Source organism: Vicia villosa, unplaced genomic scaffold, assembly GCF_029867415.1.
Source record: "Vicia villosa cultivar HV-30 ecotype Madison, WI unplaced genomic scaffold, Vvil1.0 ctg.004764F_1_1, whole genome shotgun sequence".
NCBI lineage: Eukaryota > Viridiplantae > Streptophyta > Magnoliopsida > Fabales > Fabaceae > Vicia > Vicia villosa.
Window position 1 is genome coordinate 20,993 of NW_026706510.1, and position 21,911 is coordinate 42,903.

The 21,911-nt window shown below is 34.2% G+C and overlaps 1 protein-coding gene across 1 annotated transcript; it reads right to left on the reverse strand.

Annotated features, from left to right (window-relative positions):
* Window positions 1-13,941: 13,941 nt before the first annotated feature.
* Window positions 13,942-18,088, reverse strand: LOC131642300 (uncharacterized). Its single transcript, XM_058912576.1, has 3 exons — window positions 18,034-18,088; window positions 16,719-17,036; window positions 13,942-16,598 (listed from the first exon to the last, which is right to left on the reverse strand). Exons 1-3 carry the CDS (start codon window positions 18,086-18,088, stop codon window positions 13,942-13,944), a joined length of 3,030 nt encoding a protein of 1,009 aa, XP_058768559.1.
* Window positions 18,089-21,911: the final 3,823 nt, after the last annotated feature.

Here is a 21,911-nt window from a genome sequence, read left to right on the forward strand (position 1 = left end):
TAAAAAAATTGCATTATCTTTCACATTAGATATCTGAATTCAACCGATGTGGTATGCTAATTTTTCACATCGGACCTTGGCCCGATGTAAAATGTCTCAGATTTATTACATCGCCTGGCTTTACATCGGGTCCAGACCCGATGTAAAAAGTAGTTTTTGCCCGATGTAAAAAGTACTTTCTGCACTAATAATGTATTCACACAATAATGTATTCATACCTATATGATTCTTTGCTGAAAATAAAATTGACACAATTCGTCTTTGATTAGCCTCAAAAATAAAATTTAGAGCAATTAGCCTTTTTACAATTGTAGAAAGTTTACTAAAAATATCCTGCCTATCATATACAAAAAATGTGATTTCATTTATATGTTTATTTTCTATCAAAGTATTGGAGTGATAAAATCAAACATTCAATTTCTGCGAGCATTTTAGTATTTGATTGATTTAATTAAAATTTATAAGTTTTATGATTTTCTTTTTTAAGTTTCTTTGTCGGTGTCTCATACAAAAGCTTTATAATATCAAAAGGGAATCTAGATTAATATACTTCATTTTCTATATTAAACATGAGTATTTTATATTATAAACATAATCAATATGAAAACATAGGCATTTTGACTCCATTTTTCTCTTCAAATGAATCTGATATTGGCTTTGCAAACTGACCCGCCATTCTCCCCACCTAATGAATTCAGCATACATCCAATCAAACACACGCTAGAACCATGTCATTCTCAGTTGAATACTTAGATGCATGAACCATCTTACATTTTACAACCTAGTTGAATACTCATTGCATGTTAAACTAATAATCAACCTTTAATCAAGTGAAAAAGTTTTCAACAATTTAGGGCTACCTATCAAACTCAGAACACGAGTTCACAACAAGAATAACAAACTCAAAGTAACTACAACATCAATAACTGAGTTGGATAGATGGAAGAACACATAATCAAACATCAAACTTCAAACTCAGATTTTAGAATATAGTCCTTTCCCGCATGCGGAGATCTTGGCCACACGTAGTTCTTGTGGTTCAAACTCAGATTTTAGAATATAGTCATTTCCCGCACAGGATCTCGATAATTGTTCTAAATTTTTAAAGATTCAAAAGTGATGAAACTTCTTAAACAGTTGGCATAAAAGTTAGAAGTTGCAGAAAATTGAGTATTTTTCACTCTTTTTAAGCCAATGCTATGCGTTCCTAATTTAAAAAATATATATATCATCAAATCATCTCAATTCATTTCATTTGTATCTTGGAATTTTCAGTCCAAAGCAAGGAAATACAATATATTTTAATTTAAACCATAAACCACAATTCTAAAATGATGAAACAGTGTTGAAACATAGGTACAAAATTTCTTATAAAATACTCATGTTTAATAGAGAAAATGAAGTATATTAATCTTGTTTCTCTTTTGATATTATATTAATTTGGTTTTCCAAAACAACACATACAAATGCAATTTCTATCTCTCGGTTTTTTCTTTCTGAACCGAAATGTACAACTGCAGTAACAAGCTCACAAACTGATCCTTGAAATCTCTGGAATTAAGAGGAATTTCAATAGTCTCTAGAAAACGAATTGTTGGTGTTAATTTCACGGATTAGGGTTTTGTGATTCTGAGAGGAAAATAGCGTGTTTTGTTAATTTTGTTTTAGAAATTTTAATTTTAAATTAGCTACGAGAGTGCTTTTCAAAAGCGCCTTTGTAACCAGCTTATACCAGCGCTTTTTCGAATAAAAGCGCTTTCGTATCCTACCCTTATAGCAGCGCTTTTAAGAGCGATTTCATAACTTACACTATGCCATAAAAGACCTACGACAGCTCTTCTTCCATAAAGCGCTGTCTTTGATGTGCTGCTAAAACACAATGTTGGCATAGTGTTACCTATAGCAGCGCTTTTTATAAAGCGCTTTCTTAAGGAATCCTAAAGCAGCGCTTTTCAAAATCGCTTTCGTAGGATCACCTATACCAGCGTTTTTTCCCTTTGTTTTTTTGTTTTGTTTTTTAGCGAAACCTATAGCAACGTTTTTTCCCAAAAACGTTTTCGTAGCTGTGGTGCTAAAAGTCAAATTTGGCACAATTGTCCAATTATCTTTTTTGTCCTCAATTTTAGAAGGACTAAAAATCTTTTCAATTGCACAATTGATCTCATTGTCCTTCCATTGATGAGTTATTGAAAAGAGGAGTTTCTAGCATCATTAACAAAGATTGTGTGTTTTGTGGCAACCATCCGGAAGTGATTTCTCATCTCTTTTTTAATTGTCATGTGGTGAAGGAAATTTGGAACCAAATGTATGGTTGGGTGGGTATAAAGGAGGTATTGAAAGGAGGGGAATTTTTGGATTATGGAGTCATACAAGATAAGGTGAAAAATGCTAATCATAGGGTGAAGATAAACATAATTTGGATTGCTATCATTTGGTGCATTTGGATTATGCGAAACTCCATTATCTTCAAGGGGGAAATTTTTTGCTATGATGTGGTTTGTTCCAATATCATCTTCCTTTCATGGAGATGGTTGTCTTTTGGTTATCCTAAGTTCAAAGCCACTTACTATGAATGGTTTAAACTTCCTTTATCTTGTTCAAACGCTATTTAGCGTCTCTTCGTAAGGGTTGCACCCCTAGTGCGAGCTTTATAATGAATTGCTTATTAAAAAAAAAAAACATTTTTAACTTCAACACTGATTTCTATGTTCTCAAGAAAATTCTTCAGGACGAGTGGAAGAAGTGAGAGCAGTATTTAATTTTCTCCACTTCCATGGCTTTTATTTTTTTAATCTAAAATAAATAATGACAAAATATTAAGAAAAATAAGTAAATATTTTTATGTAACAACATTATCAGTAAATATAATCAGATGTATCATCTTTCTGTTATAATATTTTTTAAAGACATATGAGAAATCGACAATAAAAAATGTTATTTAAAGGCATACAAAATTTAGATGATATAATTAAGGTCAAATATTTGTGTTATTTTATTTTTTATAATCATCTAATTCTTTGAGATGGGTGGGAATTCAATTAAAATTTTGAAGTTCCATAAAAAAGTAAAAAAAATATAATAAAAAATATATCTAGTATTTAAATATGAATAGTTCTATTGTATTTAGATCACCACACATGAAAAAAGTGAAAATGCGTCTTCTCTTAGACTCTAATCACTTTTATATTGTCAAATATTTCATACTCTCATACAGAAAATAAAAATATATGATTATTAATTTGTTATTGCTAATAATTTTAAAACTCAAATTATAAAACACAAATTCTTTTAAAAAGTTTGCAATCAAATCATCATACTCCGAGAAGTCTTCTCTAATCTTATATAAGACTTCATAGTTATTAACATGATCCATTAGTGTCCAATCATTTTCAACATGATCTTTCAACATATCTTCTAATATATCTTGATTGACTGGAAAAATGGGTTGCATATCTGAGATGTATAGCAAAAATTCAGGCGATATTTCTTGTGAATTTGGCAACGCTCTTGTTAAAACATCATCCATATTGTTCTCTTTATCCATAATCTCTAAAGGAGAACAAGAAAAATCTCCAACTTCAATATTAATTTCTTTGTTTCCAATAACCTTTTCTGTACAGGTGGAAGATTTGGGAGAAATATTTTTCCCCGCTTCGACAAGTTTTTGTTTTTGAACCTGAAAATAATGTAAAACGATAAAATATTATGTTAAAATTTAAAAATGTTTTTTAATATTACCACATTATCATTTAAAATAATTTCATGCATCATCTTGGCCGTATAATTTAGTTTTTTCCTTAAGTATGGAGACAGTTGAAGGAAGTAAATCGGAAACCCTTACTTGAGAGATGTTGTTTTCATTAGCCTCAAATTCAAAATTATTTTCTTCATCTTTATCATCAAAGTCCTAAAAATTATCAAAACAAATATAAGTAAAGAATTATAAATAAAATTTTATCTAATATTATAATTATAATTTATAAATAATACGAAAACATATATATATATATATATATATATATATATATATATATATATATATATATATATATTATGTTTTTATTCACCATGTTTTTCATTCATTTTCGGCTGTTCAACTTGGCATATCTTTCCGGAAGTAATTTGTTTACAACTTCAGTAACGGATCGCAATCTTTTATCTCTAGTGATGGTTGCGTGAATATAGTACTTCATGAAATAAATAAATAAAACATAAATATTTTGTTATTATCCTTAACAAATATATACATTATTTGTCATTAATTAAATAGAAATCCAAAAATAATAAGAACAAATGAAATTTTGTAGTAAAATAAATAAATTTTAATATTATCATTCAATTGCAAATTATTGAGTTCAATATTATTGAGATCTATATAAATAAAAAATAAATAAAAAGCAATATTTAACAAAAAAATATTGAAACTTTTTACCGTATCGCAAATTGCAAATTTTAGATTCTCTCTTTCGACATTCAACATCCCAACTTGTAAGATTAGACAACATATTGTCTATACCAGGAAAACATGAAATATCAAAGTCAAGGGAAAATGAAAATGAAAAAGTTCCCCTTTTGAATAGTATTGTTGTCAATTGCTTCCCACGTCTTGTTGATGATTCAGATTCCTATAAAAACAAGATCATCATATACAACAATATAAATCTAAATAAAAAAATATCATTAATTACTCAATTGTATATATAACTAATTTGAAAGTATTAAAAAGTTGAACTTCAATTAGACTTTGGAGACAACAATAAAAAGTTTTTTTTTTTTTTTTCAATAGGCAATTGATTAAAGAAATCGCACTAGGGGTGCAACCCTTTTACAGAATTACAAGGAAATAAAACACCTAAGCGGTAACTTATACCACTCATAATAAGAAGAACAAAGTTTTGGCTCACTAGATCTAGCTAACCAACTCCACGATAATTGCACCACATTACCAAACACCAATTCAAAACTAAATGAAGCTTGCTCAAAAATGATAGAGTTTCGCATAGACCATAAACTCCAAACTAAAGCAATCCAAATGATAGACACCTTCTCCCTCTCGTTAGCTTTCTTGACCACCTCTTGAACATCCAACAGATCCTTAAATTGATTTAGAGAAAATTGAACATCCTCGCCTAACCATGAATAAACCCTCTCCCACATATCCTTCACCACATTACAATCAAAAAAAAGATGACCTATAGATTCCGGGTAAAGCCCACAAAACACACAACACAGATTCTGTATGTTTACAACTCCTCTAGCAAGCAAAGAATCAATAGTGGGCAGCCTTAAGATAATCAATCTCCAAGCAAATATAGCAATCCTAAGAGGTAAATCCAAATTCCAAATAATCTTTAACTTACTGTGCATTATGGGCTGCCAAGCGCCTTGCTTAGAATTCGAAACAGCAGCCGCAAGGCTTCCCACCGAGAATATCCCTGTCGCCTCCAGCTTCCAAACGAAAACATCCACTGCACCGTCTCCTAACCGTGCTGTCTCCAGCTTAGCCATAAGTTGCAGCAGCTGGAAGCCGTAACAGAACCCAACGCCGTCCCATCCGCGACCCCTACCGCTCCCATGAAGACCGCTGGCTGCCAAATGGTTTGATCACTAGACCTGGAAAAAGAATCACCAACAGTACAGAATTTATTTGTCGAAACAGCGAACAGGTTCGGGAAAGCCTCGCAAAAGATACCATCCCCACACCAAAGGCTCGTCCAGAACATGGTATTATCGCCTATGTTTACCATACACCTCACATTGCTCTTGAAACCATCTTCCTCATCATCCAGCTTAACCTTATTATCAATCACATCCCTCCACCACAAGGAATCTTTCGACTTTGTTCCGCCTACCTCATAACCTTGAACTATAAGTTTCGGCACTATATACCTCTCTTTGATAAAATCGCTCCAAATGGCCTTATCCTCCCTAAGCAATCTCCACTTCCATTTAAGAAGGAGCACCTTGTTAGCTTCTCCTACATCCCTTATTCCTAAGCCTCCCTTATCTTTGGATTTGCACACCGTCTTCCAATCCACCCAATGGATACACCTTTTGTTTTTGCTTCCCCCAAAGGAAATTGCTAGCTATACCTTAAGCCTATAGAACAAAAAAGATTAATCTTCTAGCCTCCATCTTCTGTCTTGTTGTTTCAACTTTATAACATTAAAGAAAATGTTGTTTTTATAAAAATAACTATAAATAAATTAAGAATATGAAATACATACTTGAATAGGTGTAATTTCAGCATTTGATTCAACCATGTCGCGACATTGAGATCTAAATCCTTGTACTATGTTCTGTATCACATAAGAAGATAGATAGATAACATTAGCTATAAAAACTCTTGAACAAAATATCCTTCATTATTGCCCATTCTTTGAAATGCTAGTAAATATTTTTTTTTAATCTCTGAAAGTTCTCACCTTAACACTGTTAGTATATGACTTGGTGACAAATGATTATGTAACTGCATTATATAGAGACTGAAAGATTGCAAATATTAAAACTGAATAGAATAAAATATTGAAATAATAAAAAACATACTTACCATTAACAATTAAATAATATATAATTTTACGTAAAAGTAAAATATGGAATATAGTATAGAATAATATATTAAAAACATACTTACCATTAACAACTAAATAATATATAATTCTAGAATATTATATAGATACATTTCATCTTACAATTATGGGAAAAACAAAAAATAAATAAAGAAATTATAATCTTGCTTAAATTGTTACAAAAATTCAAACGATTTCCATTTATTATATATCTATTAAGCTAATTTGCATATTATACCTTAAAAAAGAATATTGAATATTTGACTATATTATTAAAAAATTGTAAAATATACATTTAAAGTGATAGTATGGTGAAATTAAATTATTTTCTAATTATAATTTTTTACTATAAAATGAAGGAACGAAGAACCTGGATAAAAAAATTGAAGTTTTATTACAATAATACAACATTCTATGTTTGTTGTTTAGGTTCATTCCCCCTTTTCTTACATTTTAATATATATTATTTGACTAGAATTATTCAACAATACTAAAAAAAAAAGTAATAGTTTGTTGAAATTAAGGTATGACTTTTCCGTTTGACACGTCTAAATGCGTTTTGTGTGGTCTAGTCTCCGAGGATAGGGATAATTATTTTTTTGGTTGTTTGGTGGGTAAAAAGATTTGGAATGACATAGCTTTGTGGGTTGGTAAAGGGGAGTTTTTGGATAACAAGTGTATGCCGCATTTTTGGGATTGGCACTTGTATTTTCGTTCGCGTAAGGTTAAAGATAGTAAATTGGACTTGGTGTGGATTGCCACTATTTGGTCCTTTTGGTTACTTAGGAATGGAGTGCGCTTTCGGAAGGAAGCTTGGAGCATTAACAACACCGTTTGGAACATCAAATTCTTGGTTTGGAAATGGTCTTTTTGCGGGAAGATTACCCATCCCAATTACACTTTTTGCGATTTTAGTAAGGAGCCCCTTTTCTTTCTATCGTAAGGGTAATTGGTGTGTAATTTTTCTTTTTGTCGGGCTTTCCCGCTCTCCTTTGTAATCGGGTTGGAGAACCCTTAGTTCTCCGTTTAATATTATTTCTTGATTAAAACAAAAAAAGTTTGTTGAAATTAAATTATTTTCTATTATTTCAATATATTTTCTAATAACAATTTTTATTATAGAACAATGAACCTGGTAAAATAAATTTTTTTTCTTACATTTCAATATCTATAAATAAATAGATCAATAATATATACATATATACATATATATATATATATATATATATATATATATATATATATATATATATATATATATATATATATATATATATATATATATATATATATATAAAGATTTCATTGTATAATTAAGGAGATGGATGATATAAGTTGTTCCAAAAGTTACCATAAAGACATCTATCAATACAATTAGAAGCACTAAAAATTACAAGCATAGGAATGAAAAGAGACAGCCACAATACATATCTACAAAATTACCCTTTAAGAGTTGCACCATAATAAAGGATTTAGCTAAAGTTAAAGCCATTATGAAAAAGTGCAAAATTTGTAAAATGATCTCCCCAAAAATCATTTCTATTTCAAATAAAAAAAATTTTCTAAAAAAATCAAGTTTGTTGTTACCAGAAAACACAGCCTCGTTTCAAATGGAGTAACTCACAATGTGCTAAATCATAATAAAATCTCCTAAATTTTGCTATACCACCTAAAAAAGAAAAATCTCAAACGAATTAAGAAATACAATTACTATTTTATGGAAAAATAAAATAATGTCTTCGATTAATCGAGTGGTATGCAGAGGACACTTAAAAAGTATCATCCCTTCCTACTCTTTCAAACCCTAACAAGACCGCACGAGACTCTCCATAGGCTACCTTGACATTTTTTGAAAGGCAAACGAGAAATATAAATAAATAAAAAAAAGAAGGGAGGCACTACGGCTAAAGTACAAGGGAACCCAGGAAGAAAAGGCCTAAAGAGCACTAAAATTGGATCAAAACCAACAAGAACAAGCAAAATAGCACTAGCTAAAAACAATCCAACCCAACCCAAAACAAAATACAAGAATAAAACAAATAAAAAAACCAACAAAAGACAATGTTAGAACTATCAAATACAAGGATACTTGAAGAAACACCATGACCTCAAAAGAAACCAACAAGAACACATTTAATGGAGGTCAAAACCACACACCTTTCTGTTGCTTAGGAATAGGATATGATTCTCCACTCAGGCCGAAGAGACACAAGAGTTTTTCATTAACTTGCCAAGATATCATTTCCCAGTCAAAAAGATGTTCAAGTCTTTCACGTCTTCTAGTGTCACCGAAGAACCTGAACGAATAACATAATTAATGTTTCCACTAAGTTGTACGTTTACAGCTTTTTTTTTAAAAGAACGATAATATTTATAAAAATAAAATCATCATATAAAATACTTATAACATTAGGCATTCCTTCTCCATTGCACCCTCTAACATTCCCTTTTTTATTTTTTCTTTTATATACATGCAGTATGGGTCTAGCAATGCCCATCTTAGATACAAAAGTCATTTTCTCTACCAAGTCCCTTAAATATGTTTTCGTGTCATTTTTAAGCCAAAATATCATCCCTATATGGGGTGACGGTTAGAAGTATGTGGGGTGACGATGAGATAGACTTCTCATTTTCAGCTTCGGAAGGACTCTCAAGAGGATTACTATCCATATGGAGGACTCAATATGTAACTGTTATTGCTAGTTTTTCTGGCCCAGGGTATCTTGGAACAAAAGTGTTGTGGCATGGAGCTCTTTACTACATCATCAACATTTATTTTGTTTGTGCTTTACATCAAAAGCGCTTATTATGGGCTCGGTTGGTAGATTTGAAATCCAAATTTCAAGACGGAGAATGGATAATAGGGGGAGATTTTAACGCGATAAAAAAGAGGAGTGAGAGATGCGGCCTTTCTTCTAGCCGTAACAATGCGGAATGGGGGGAGTTTTCGGATTTCATAGAGGAAATTGGTCTTGTTGATGTGCCCTGCAAAGGAAAGAGGTTCTCATGGTTTAGCGGAGATGGAAAATCGAAGAGCAGGATCGATAGATTTCTCATCTCCAACAATATTATCTTGTCTTGGGGGTGGTTGGCCAATGGATAGGAATGAGGGACGTATCCGACCATTGTCCGGTGTGGTTGATGGTAGACAAAGAAGATTGGGGTCCAAAACCATTCAAATTCAATAACGAGTGGTTTAATGACAAAAGCTTCTACGATTTTGTTAAGAAGGAGTGGGAGGGGCTCACCGTACATGGGAGGGGAGATTTTGTTTTAAAGGAGAAACTTCGTTTACTTAAAGAGAGATTGAGGTGGTCGGAAAAAAATATATTTGGTAAGATTGAATTGGAGATAGAGGAGAATGTGAAGGAGCTAAACGAAGGGGACGATAGGGAGGTGTGGGAGGAAGAGATCCACCTTAATAAAGTGAAGGCTTCCAAGAACATTTGGTCTAAGCTTAAACTCAAGGAGAACATGTTGATCCAAAAAAGTAGGTTGAAGTGGTTAAATGATGGAGATATCAATAGTAGATTTTTCCATAATGTGGTGAAGGAGAGGAGACGTAGGAATCGCATTTGTTTAATAGATGAAAATGAAGGGGTCGTTGCTACGACAAGTGTGGTGAAGGATTTGGTGAAGTCTCATTTTGAATGCAAATTTAAGGAGGATTGTTCTCAACGACCGTTATTGGATGGTATGCATTTTAATTCTTTGAGTTCCGACCAATCTTGTTCCTTAGAGACTCCTTTTTCGGAAGATGAAATTAAGGCGGCAATTTGGAGTTGTGATGGCTCGAAAAGTATGGGGCCGGATGGTTTTTCGCTTCTCTTTTTCAAGAAATGTTGGCTTTTCTTAAAAAAAGACGTTCTTGCTTGTTTTAACAACTTCTTCTCCGGAGCGGTTTTGTCTAAATGTATTACGTCCTCTTTCATTGCTCTAGTTCCAAAGGGAAACAATCCCTTAGCTCTAGATGACTATAGACCCATCTGTCTAGTGGGGAGTATTTACAAAATTGTTGCTAAAGTCTTGGCGTGTAGGATTAGGTAAGTTTTACCTCACATCATTTCTAATTGCCAAAGTGCTTTTGTTCCGGGGAGACAAATGATGGATGGAGTGCTAATTGCCAATGAATTAGTTGACTTTGCTAGTAAGGAAGATAAGGAATGCCTTCTTTTCAAAGTCGATTTTGAAAAGGCCTACGACAAAGTGAGTTGGAACTTTCTTAGGTACATGATGAGGAGGTTGGGTTTTTGGAACTTGTGGATGAGATGGATGGAAGCGCTAATATTCACTAGTAAGATGTCGGTAATAGTAAATGGTAGCCCAACTAAGGAATTCTTGGTGGAAATAGGACTCCGTCAAGGAGATCCAATCTCTCCCTTCCTTTTTGTTATTGTAGCGGAAGGCTTAAAGGCGTTGGTGGATAGGGCGGTCGCTAATGGGGATTTTGTTGGATTTAATGTGAATGGTAAATGCTTTATTGACATTCTTCAATTTGCCGATGACACGCTTCTAATTGGCAACGGGAGTTGGAGTCATCTTTGGGCCATGAAGGCGGTGATGCGGAGTTTTGAATTGGTATCGGGCTTAAGAATTAATTACCAAAAGAGAAAATTAATTGGTGTCAATATCAATCCGCACTTTATGGGTGTGGCTACTAACTTTCTCAATTGTAGGGCGGAGGAGAAAGAGTTCAAATTTCTCAGTATTCTTATAGGTGCAAACCCGAGAAGAATCTCTTCTTGGAATTCCCTATTGGACAACGTTAGAAGGAAATTGAGTTCTTGGAAAGGGAGGTGGCTTAGCTTCGGAGGGAGGATCACTCTCATAAAATCGGTTCTAAGTAGCTTGGCAATATTCACACTTTCTTTCTACAAAGCTCCAAAGAAAGTGATAGTGGAGTTAAATAGAATGCAAAGTAATTTCTTATGGGGAGGAGTTGAGGAGAAAAGGAAATTGCATTGGGTTAGTTGGAACTCTTTGTGTCTTCCGGTGGAAAAAGGTGGTCTCGGATTTAGAAGGTTAGACCAATTTAATATAGCTCTTCTCTTAAAGTGGTATTGGAGAATGTACGGAGAGACTAAAGATGAGCCTTGGTATAGAATGCTAAAAGCTCGTTATGAGAATGTGAACCTTGGCTTGAGTGGTCACATTACTAGTGTTAAGAAGGGAAGGAAGACTTCGGTGTGGTGGGCGGATATCACTTCATTGGGGAACGATATGCCGGAGAATTTTTTTACTAACAATTTTCTTTTTCAGGTTGGAGATGGACACTCTATTTCCTTTTGGAAATCACATTGGTTGGAAGGTGGCCCTCTAAAGGAACGATTTGCAAATCTCTACAATAGTTCTTTGCTTCAAGACATATCTATAGGTGCAATGGGAGGGTGGAATATAATGACGGGGTGTGGTCTTGGGGAGACTTGGGCATTCCTGCAATTCTTGATCTCAACTCCAATTCTGGATCGGTTTCTGTCTTGGCTTCGGGCATTGATTCTAGGCCTTCCTTAGAGGCTGCCACGCATGGCAGACTTACTCCTTTATTGTCTTCTTCTTCTGGATTTTTTTCAGCAGCTGTTACAAACACCGGCATGGACAGGAGTTCTGTTGCAACGCTGCCGACTTCTCCTGGGAATGCAGCCCGCGCTCAGCAGCTCTGGACCTTGAGGGAGGAGCTGTCCGCGGTTGTTTTGATAGAAAACAAAAAGGATTCTGCTGTATGGAAAATGGATTCGGAAGGAATATACAATGTGGCTTTCTGCTACCATTTTCTTTGTAGTCTCTTAGTTCCTTTCGGTCCATGTAATCGTTTCGACTCGGCTTACAATGAAATTTGGAAGGTTGATGTCCCTTTAAAGTGAGGTTTTTCGGTTGGAGGTGCTTCATCAACAAAGTCCCCACGAAGGGTTCTCTTAGGCGTAAAGGTATTATTCCTAATACTTCGAATCTACATTGTGTTTTTTGTGATAATCGCTTCGAATCTCTTCTTCACTCTTTCCTTACTTGTCGGAACGCGGGTATTGTTTGGAGGGAAATGGAGGAATGGATTGGGTTACCCTTTAATACCGGATTGGATTTTAAAGACAATTTTTTGACATGGAGCTCCTATTTTCGTAAGAAGAGAGTTAAATCCGGTAAAGAAGGTATCATGTGGATTGTTACGTTATGGAACCTTTGGCTTCGAAGGAATGATATAGTTTTCAACACCAGCAGTTGGAATTCGCGGGATGTCGTTTGGAATTGTAAGGAGCTCGTTTGGAGATGGTCGTTCATAGGGAAAATTACTCATTCCAATTATAACTTCTATGAGTTTAGCAATAACCCATTGTTTTACTTTAGCTAGAATTCAATCGGTTTCTAATTTTCTTGTCCGACTTTTCTTTTGGGTTGTAATTCCGACACTTTGAAGTTTCAATATATTTCTTGATTTAAAAAAAAAATCATCCCTATACTTATACTTCAGACGAAGGTAATAATAGTTGCAGTCGTAGAAGACTCACATTTTGTGAGAGGCCAACAACAAACCAATGCCGTAAACCTTTATGATTATTAACCTTAAATTTTGAACTACCAACTAAAAAGTCACAGTAAAATTATATGAGTATTATCATGTCATGAAGAGAATATAATCTCAGGCAAAGTTGTTAAGATCAGGACTTTATATAATAAGATCGTGAAACATAAGATTACAATTAAAATTGGAAGATCCTACCAAAGTCTTTTGAAGGATCAAGAGGGAGTATCAAGATTGTAAAGTATAATATCATAATAAAAATCGCAAGATATCACTAAAATAAAAAAGTAATTCGGTATATTTCGGAAGAGAAAATAACCTCTACCGAACCATAATTGTTCCACCTCAACATTTTGTTATCCTTCCGGGTTGGTAATGATAGTGAAGTAAAGTAAAGGGGAAATAGTTGATTTTATTAGAGACCAGGAGATAAATTCAACTTGAAGTTTATCAGAAAAGAGAGTCTTCTTCACCAGGGTATTGTTTCTCATAAATTGCATATTTTGTTTGCTTCTTCATCAGGGCTTAGTGAACGATGGATTTGTTAAATGTGTGAACAGAAGCTTCTGGCGGAGAAGGTTCTCATAGCCGCAGCGGGAGGTTCTTGGACCACGAAGATTTCTAGGGTTTTGAAAAAAAAATTCTCGAGAAAAGGGTTTTCCAAGATTAAGGAATTTTTTCAAAATACTTATTAAATTTAATTTATCTTTCTTTTATTTTATTTTATTTTTATTTAACAGTTAAGATCTAAGACAAAAACCCGTGTTGTGCACATATTCGTCATTGGTTTTTTTTAATAAGCAATTGATTGAAAATCTCGCACTAGGGGTGCAACCCTTACAAAAAAAACACCAAGCACTATAGACTGCATGTGTCGGATAAAGGAAGTTTAAACCATTCATAATAGGTTGGTCTAAACTTAGTATATCCACTATACATCCATCTCCAAGAAAGAAAAACAATGTTAGAACAAATAACATCAAAGCAAAACACCTCCCCCTTAAAGATAATGGCGTTCCTCAAAAGCCAAATGCTCCAAATAGTAGCTACCCAAACAAAATTGATTAAAATTCTTCGCTTGCAACATTTCACCTTTTCTTGAATAACATCGAAACAAATTATCTCCTCCACATTAATTGCCTCTGAAATTCCGAGCCAAATAAAAACGTGTTTCCAAATTATTTTCGCCTCTTGACAAGTGAAAAAAAGATGGGAAGATGATTCAAAGGAAGAACGACACATCACACAATCCGGGCTCGAGACATTATCAACACCTCTTTTCAATAATTGCTCTCTAGTAGGAAGCCGATCAATAAAGAATCTCCAAGCAAAGACCTTAATCTTGGGCAGTAGTTTAAGATCCCACATCACTTTCAAGGAATTAATCAAATGATAATCCCATGCAAAAGATTTGGCACTATCAATCGCGTGAGTAATGCTCGCAACGGTGAAATCCTTATCCTCGTCTAAAGACCACGAAAAAGTGTCGCAACCGTTCTCACTAGGAGTGAATCCCCGTATGCGGTCACAAAACCGAGTCCAGTTTGGACTGGATGCTGCCGCGGTAGTGTTGGAAAAGCCGTGAGTAGAACCGGCTGAAAAAAGGCCTCCAAAATCCCACCTAACCGAACCTCCAGTCCGCACTAACACCTCTGCCACTGTACAATGCTTCCAATTTGACAATTCATACAAGTCCGGGAATTCCATGCAAAGTGGTTGTTCTCCCAACCATTTATTGAGCCAAAAAAGAACATCCATTCCATTTTTGCAAGAACAATTGAAACATCCGGAGAAACCGTTATCTATAATGTTATCCAACAAATTGTTCATACACATATCTCTCCACCAAATGGAATCATCGCTTCTATGAAAAGCATCCCCAACATCTTGAATTCTTATTTTAGGACAAGCATACCTCACCTTAAAAAATCTATGCCAAATAGCTTCATTATCATGAAGGATTCTCGACTTCCATTTCAAAAGGAGAGCTTTGTTCATTTCTCTTACATCTCTAACCCCCAAACCACCCTTCGCCTTAGGCCTACACACCACCTCCCACTTAACCAAATGAATGCTCCTATTTTCAAGCTTGCCACTCCATAAAAACTCACTTTGAATTTTCCTTATTGATTTGGCGATATTTCCGGGAATCTTAAAAAAGGAGAGAGTAAATACAGGAATGGAATTCAAAACCGAATTGATTAATGTTACTCTACCTCCCATTGAAATGTTTCTTCCCTTCCACGAAGAAAGACGCCTCTTTATGTTATTGACCACTTCCAACCACACCTTCTTCCTTCTAGGATTATCCCCCACCATGATTCCAAGAAATTTGAAAGGAGCCACTCCTTTCTTACAAGAGAGAAAAGTCATGGCGGCATTCATGTACCACTCACCAACATTCACCCCTATAATGTTGCTTTTGGAAAAATTAATCCTCAACCCGGAAACCAATTCAAACCCTCTCAAAATCACCTTCATATTCCAAATATTATCACAAGACGCTTCACCTAGAATAATAGTGTCATCCGCGAATTGTAGAATGTCCATACTATCGTTCTCCCCGTACATAAAAGGTTTGAAGTTCCCCACCTCTACTGACTTCTTCACTAAAGCGGTCAATCCTTCCATGGCAAGAACAAAGAGAAATGGGGACAAAGGATCCCCTTGTCTTAATCCTTTTTGCACCTTAAACTCTTTAGTAGCACTACCATTAACCAACACAGACATATGATTGTTAAAAATACAAGCATCCATCCACCTCATCCACCTAGAGCCAAAACCCATCCTCAACAAAGTTTCTCTAAGGTATTGCCAAGATACGGAATCATACGCCTTTTCAAAGTCCACCTTGAGAAGGAGACAACTTCTTTTCTTCCTCCTCGACCAATCTAAAATTTCATTGACCAAAAGAACACCATCCATCATGTTCCTACCCGGGACAAAAGCGGTTTGGTTGGTAGACACCAAATTCCCAATGACCTCCTTCAATCTAGCCGCTAAAATTTTCGCAATAATTTTGTAGATGCTACCCACCAAACAAATTGGACGATACTCGCCTAAAGATTGAGGGTTGTTGGTTTTTGGAATCAAAACAAGGAAAGAAGAGGTGATAGATTTCACAAGAGAGCCTTTAAGATAAAAGTAATTGCACATTTTCAAAACATCAACCCGAATCACACTCCAAAACCTCTTGAAGAAATCTAAAGAATATCCATCTGGCCCGGCACTTTTGTTGACATCACACGACCAAATGGCCTCCTTAATTTCCAACTCCGTGAATGGACGCTCTAAACTCAACCCCTCCGAAACATGAAGCTTCTTCAAATCCAAACCACTAAGGTTCGGCCTCCCCTCCTCGGAGTCCTCGAAGAAAGACTTGAAATGATTGAAATTAAAGTCTTTGACCTCATTAACATCCTCAAGCACACCTCTACTAGACAAAAGAGAGCACAAAGAGTTCCGCCGTCTTCTCTCTTTAAGAGAATTATGAAAGTACCTCGTGTTGCAATCACCTTCGGCAAGCCACAATTGTCTCGACTTTAAGCGAAGAAAACCTTCTTTCTTATTAAGATTGTCCTAAAACACAATTGCCGCCTTAGATCTTTTTGCCACCTCCTCCTCCGGAACATTACCTGCAAAATGAGCAAACTTGTTATCTAAAAAATGCATCTCTTTCTCCGCCTCCTCTATATTAAGATCAATCCATCCAAACACCTCCTTATTCCATAAAGACATTTTGAATTTTAAAGCCTTCAATTTTTCTACAAGACAATAGTCCCCCCTACCCTTCACATCCAAAGAGTTCCACTCCTTCTCCACAAATGAGAAAAAATCCTTGTGACTAAACCAAAGATTATTGAATCTAAAAGGTTTGGGACCCCAATTCCTTTTGTTGTCTCGAATCCAAATGGGAGTGTGATCCGACACATCTCTACCTCCTATAGTTTGGCCTTCAACCTTCCAATCACACAACTTCAGACAAATTCATCATAATACCAGTAATTTGAGAAAGAAATTTACCTCTGATGTTACCGAACTCAAGAAAATGCCAAACGTCAAACTAGGCCAGGAAACGATCATACTTTCACTCTACACAAGTTACCCCTATAGCAAATTCACAAAGTTAGTAACCACCAAGACAAAATCAATTGAAAGAAATTTGAAATACTAACTTTCCTTTTAATTTGCAATCACAACTATACAAATTTGTAGCTTTTGAGTTTAAATGCGATTTTTACATCGAAATTTGTTATTCAACTCACTTCTACATTATTGAGCAATCATATGCATATGAATCCAAGTGTCTAAATATATGACATAATGAGAAGCAATTGAAAATCTTATTTTCTATAAGTGCTCAAAACATGGTTAACTTTTATGATTATCTGCAAGTGATAGCATAAACATAAATTGTTTTGAAATCAAATGACTTGAATTATACAAGACACGTTGACTAAAATATAAAATTAATTGAAATTTAAAATCACAAAATTAATATTAATAAAGAACTATAAATTAATATTAATAAAGAGCTATCTCACGTGACATTAAAATCTCTCTACGAAGTATCTTGTATCAGGACCAATCTAATAAGTCTTTCTCAATCAATAAATGGCGTACTCGTTTTTCTTGGAGATTGACTCCACCTCTTGCATTAAAATTGGGAAGTCTTACTAACAATGACTAAACACTTAGGGTGTCATATTCAAACACATGCCCTTATGATCCAAATTTACTAACAATGAGTGAAAGACAGCGTATCATGTTCAAACATTCTATATATTCTTATTAGTATTTATTTACTACAATCCAAACTTAGCAGCTACACTTGCTCTTTATTCAATTACAACAAAATTATAATATTACTATCAACATTTGCCACTTTCATTTCTATTCCAAAAGTTATCAATATCAAAAAGTCATATTGCATTTCTCCAATTTACATACCTTTCACACGTATGTGTAATTGTAAAAATTCTAACAACCCAATAAGTATATTCATGTGTAAGGTGATTTTGAAAAATATCTAAATTAAATTTAACATTATAACAGATATCACCTAATCAATTATATCTGCCATTTCTCCTTGTTGCACAGTTAGCTAACCCTAAAAAATATCAGACAATATAGCGCTTAAGACTCGGAATTCAGAACCACCAACAAGTTAAAACTCAGAATTCCCCAAATTGAAATGAAAACAAAAACTAGGTTAAAAGTGGTAATCAATGAAGAAGTAGCAAAAACAAAATGTGTAGTACCTGTTCAATGTCGGGGATTTGGTTTCCGGAACAGAGTGGCTGGTGAGAAACGAAAATATGCGGCACCGGAGAAGACAGAAGGACGACCGGAGAAGAGAGAGGGACGACCGGAGAGAGGCAGGAACGAGGCTGGGGACGGCGGAGAGTTGCTGGTGAGAAAGGAAAAAAATGCGGCACCGGAGAAGAGAGGTTCGTATTAGGGATTTGGGATGAAAAATATAATAATGAATTTGTCTGAGGGAATTCTTTTTTTTTTTTTTAATTAAATGGGCTTAGACAGCGCTTTGGGTAAAAGCGCTCTCGTACCCCCCCCCTCCCTTACCAGTGCTTTTAACAAAGTGCTTTCATTACCCCCCCTTTACCAGCGCTTTCATACCCCCCTATAACAGTGCTTTCTAAAAGCGCTCTCGTACCCCCCTTTTACCAGCGCTTTTGTGAAAGCGCTTTCGTAACCCCCCCTTTATCAACGCTTTTTTTCAGTGTTTTTTATTTTGTTTTTAGCGAAGCCTATGGCAGCGCTTTCCCTAAAAGCGCTTTCGTAGGGATGCTGCTTAAAGTCATATTTGGCGTAGTGATTATAGTTCAATTCACATATGTTTGCAACAGATACATATAACTAAATCATCTCTAACATAATTAAATCAGAATAAGACCGAAATTCTCAAAATCCGACGAGTGGACGGTCCTAGTCCTGCAAAGTATGAACAGAACAGCACGGTCAATTAAACTAAATTTGCTCAAACACAATCAAAGGCTCCAACACAAAGTCATTATCAAAATCCGTCACACAATAATGTATTCGTAACACTTTTCACACAATAATGTATTCATACCTATATGATTCTTTGCTGAAAATAAAATTGACACAATTCGTCTTTGATTAGCCTCAAAAATAAAATTTAGAGCAATTAGCCTTTTTACAATTGTAGAAAGTTTACTAAAAATATCCTGCCTATCATATACAAAAAATGTGATTTCATTTATATGTTTATTTTCTATCAAAGTATTGGAGTGATAAAATCAAACATTCAATTTCTGCGAGCATTTTAGTATTTGATTGATTTAATTAAAATTTATAAGTTTTATGATTTTCTTTTTTAAGTTTCTTTGTCGGTGTCTCATACAAAAGCTTTATAATATCAAAAGGGAATCTAGATTAATATACTTCATTTTCTATATTAAACATGAGTATTTTATATTATAAACATAATCAATATGAAAACATAGGCATTTTGACTCCATTTTTCTCTTCAAATGAATCTGATATTGGCTTTGCAAACTGACCCGCCATTCTCCCCACCTAATGAATTCAGCATACATCCAATCAAACACACGCTAGAACCATGTCATTCTCAGTTGAATACTTAGATGCATGAACCATCTTACATTTTACAACCTAGTTGAATACTCATTGCATGTTAAACTAATAATCAACCTTTAATCAAGTGAAAAAGTTTTCAACAATTTAGGGCTACCTATCAAACTCAGAACACGAGTTCACAACAAGAATAACAAACTCAAAGTAACTACAACATCAATAACTGAGTTGGATAGATGGAAGAACACATAATCAAACATCAAACTTCAAACTCAGATTTTAGAATATAGTCCTTTCCCGCATGCGGAGATCTTGGCCACACGTAGTTCTTGTGGTTCAAACTCAGATTTTAGAATATAGTCATTTCCCGCACAGGATCTCGATAATTGTTCTAAATTTTTAAAGATTCAAAAGTGATGAAACTTCTTAAACAGTTGGCATAAAAGTTAGAAGTTGCAGAAAATTGAGTATTTTTCACTCTTTTTAAGCCAATGCTATGCGTTCCTAATTTAAAAAATATATATATCATCAAATCATCTCAATTCATTTCATTTGTATCTTGGAATTTTCAGTCCAAAGCAAGGAAATACAATATATTTTAATTTAAACCATAAACCACAATTCTAAAATGATGAAACAGTGTTGAAACATAGGTACAAAATTTCTTATAAAATACTCATGTTTAATAGAGAAAATGAAGTATATTAATCTTGTTTCTCTTTTGATATTATATTAATTTGGTTTTCCAAAACAACACATACAAATGCAATTTCTATCTCTCGGTTTTTTCTTTCTGAACCGAAATGTACAACTGCAGTAACAAGCTCACAAACTGATCCTTGAAATCTCTGGAATTAAGAGGAATTTCAATAGTCTCTAGAAAACGAATTGTTGGTGTTAATTTCACGGATTAGGGTTTTGTGATTCTGAGAGGAAAATAGCGTGTTTTGTTAATTTTGTTTTAGAAATTTTAATTTTAAATTAGCTACGAGAGTGCTTTTCAAAAGCGCCTTTGTAACCAGCTTATACCAGCGCTTTTTCGAATAAAAGCGCTTTCGTATCCTACCCTTATAGCAGCGCTTTTAAGAGCGATTTCATAACTTACACTATGCCATAAAAGACCTACGACAGCTCTTCTTCCATAAAGCGCTGTCTTTGATGTGCTGCTAAAACACAATGTTGGCATAGTGTTACCTATAGCAGCGCTTTTTATAAAGCGCTTTCTTAAGGAATCCTAAAGCAGCGCTTTTCAAAATCGCTTTCGTAGGATCACCTATACCAGCGTTTTTTCCCTTTGTTTTTTTGTTTTGTTTTTTAGCGAAACCTATAGCAACGTTTTTTCCCAAAAACGTTTTCGTAGCTGTGGTGCTAAAAGTCAAATTTGGCACAATTGTCCAATTATCTTTTTTGTCCTCAATTTTAGAAGGACTAAAAATCTTTTCAATTGCACAATTGATCTCATTGTCCTTCCATTGATGAGTTATTGAAAAGAGGAGTTTCTAGCATCATTAACAAAGATTGTGTGTTTTGTGGCAACCATCCGGAAGTGATTTCTCATCTCTTTTTTAATTGTCATGTGGTGAAGGAAATTTGGAACCAAATGTATGGTTGGGTGGGTATAAAGGAGGTATTGAAAGGAGGGGAATTTTTGGATTATGGAGTCATACAAGATAAGGTGAAAAATGCTAATCATAGGGTGAAGATAAACATAATTTGGATTGCTATCATTTGGTGCATTTGGATTATGCGAAACTCCATTATCTTCAAGGGGGAAATTTTTTGCTATGATGTGGTTTGTTCCAATATCATCTTCCTTTCATGGAGATGGTTGTCTTTTGGTTATCCTAAGTTCAAAGCCACTTACTATGAATGGTTTAAACTTCCTTTATCTTGTTCAAACGCTATTTAGCGTCTCTTCGTAAGGGTTGCACCCCTAGTGCGAGCTTTATAATGAATTGCTTATTAAAAAAAAAAAACATTTTTAACTTCAACACTGATTTCTATGTTCTCAAGAAAATTCTTCAGGACGAGTGGAAGAAGTGAGAGCAGTATTTAATTTTCTCCACTTCCATGGCTTTTATTTTTTTAATCTAAAATAAATAATGACAAAATATTAAGAAAAATAAGTAAATATTTTTATGTAACAACATTATCAGTAAATATAATCAGATGTATCATCTTTCTGTTATAATATTTTTTAAAGACATATGAGAAATCGACAATAAAAAATGTTATTTAAAGGCATACAA

Bases quoted from the DNA above. Each gene is read 5' to 3' on its own strand.
- LOC131642300 (XM_058912576.1), bottom strand. From the start codon at position 18,088: ATGAATATACTTATTGGGTTGTTAGAATTTTTACAATTACACATACGT. The intron at 17,037-18,033 runs GTATGTAAATTG...GGAAGGTTGAAG, and splicing joins ATTACACATACGTGTGAAAG to GCCAAACTATAGGAGGTAGA. The intron at 16,599-16,718 runs GTAATGTTCCGG...GGCTTGCCGAAG, and splicing joins CAAGTTTGCTCATTTTGCAG to GTGATTGCAACACGAGGTAC.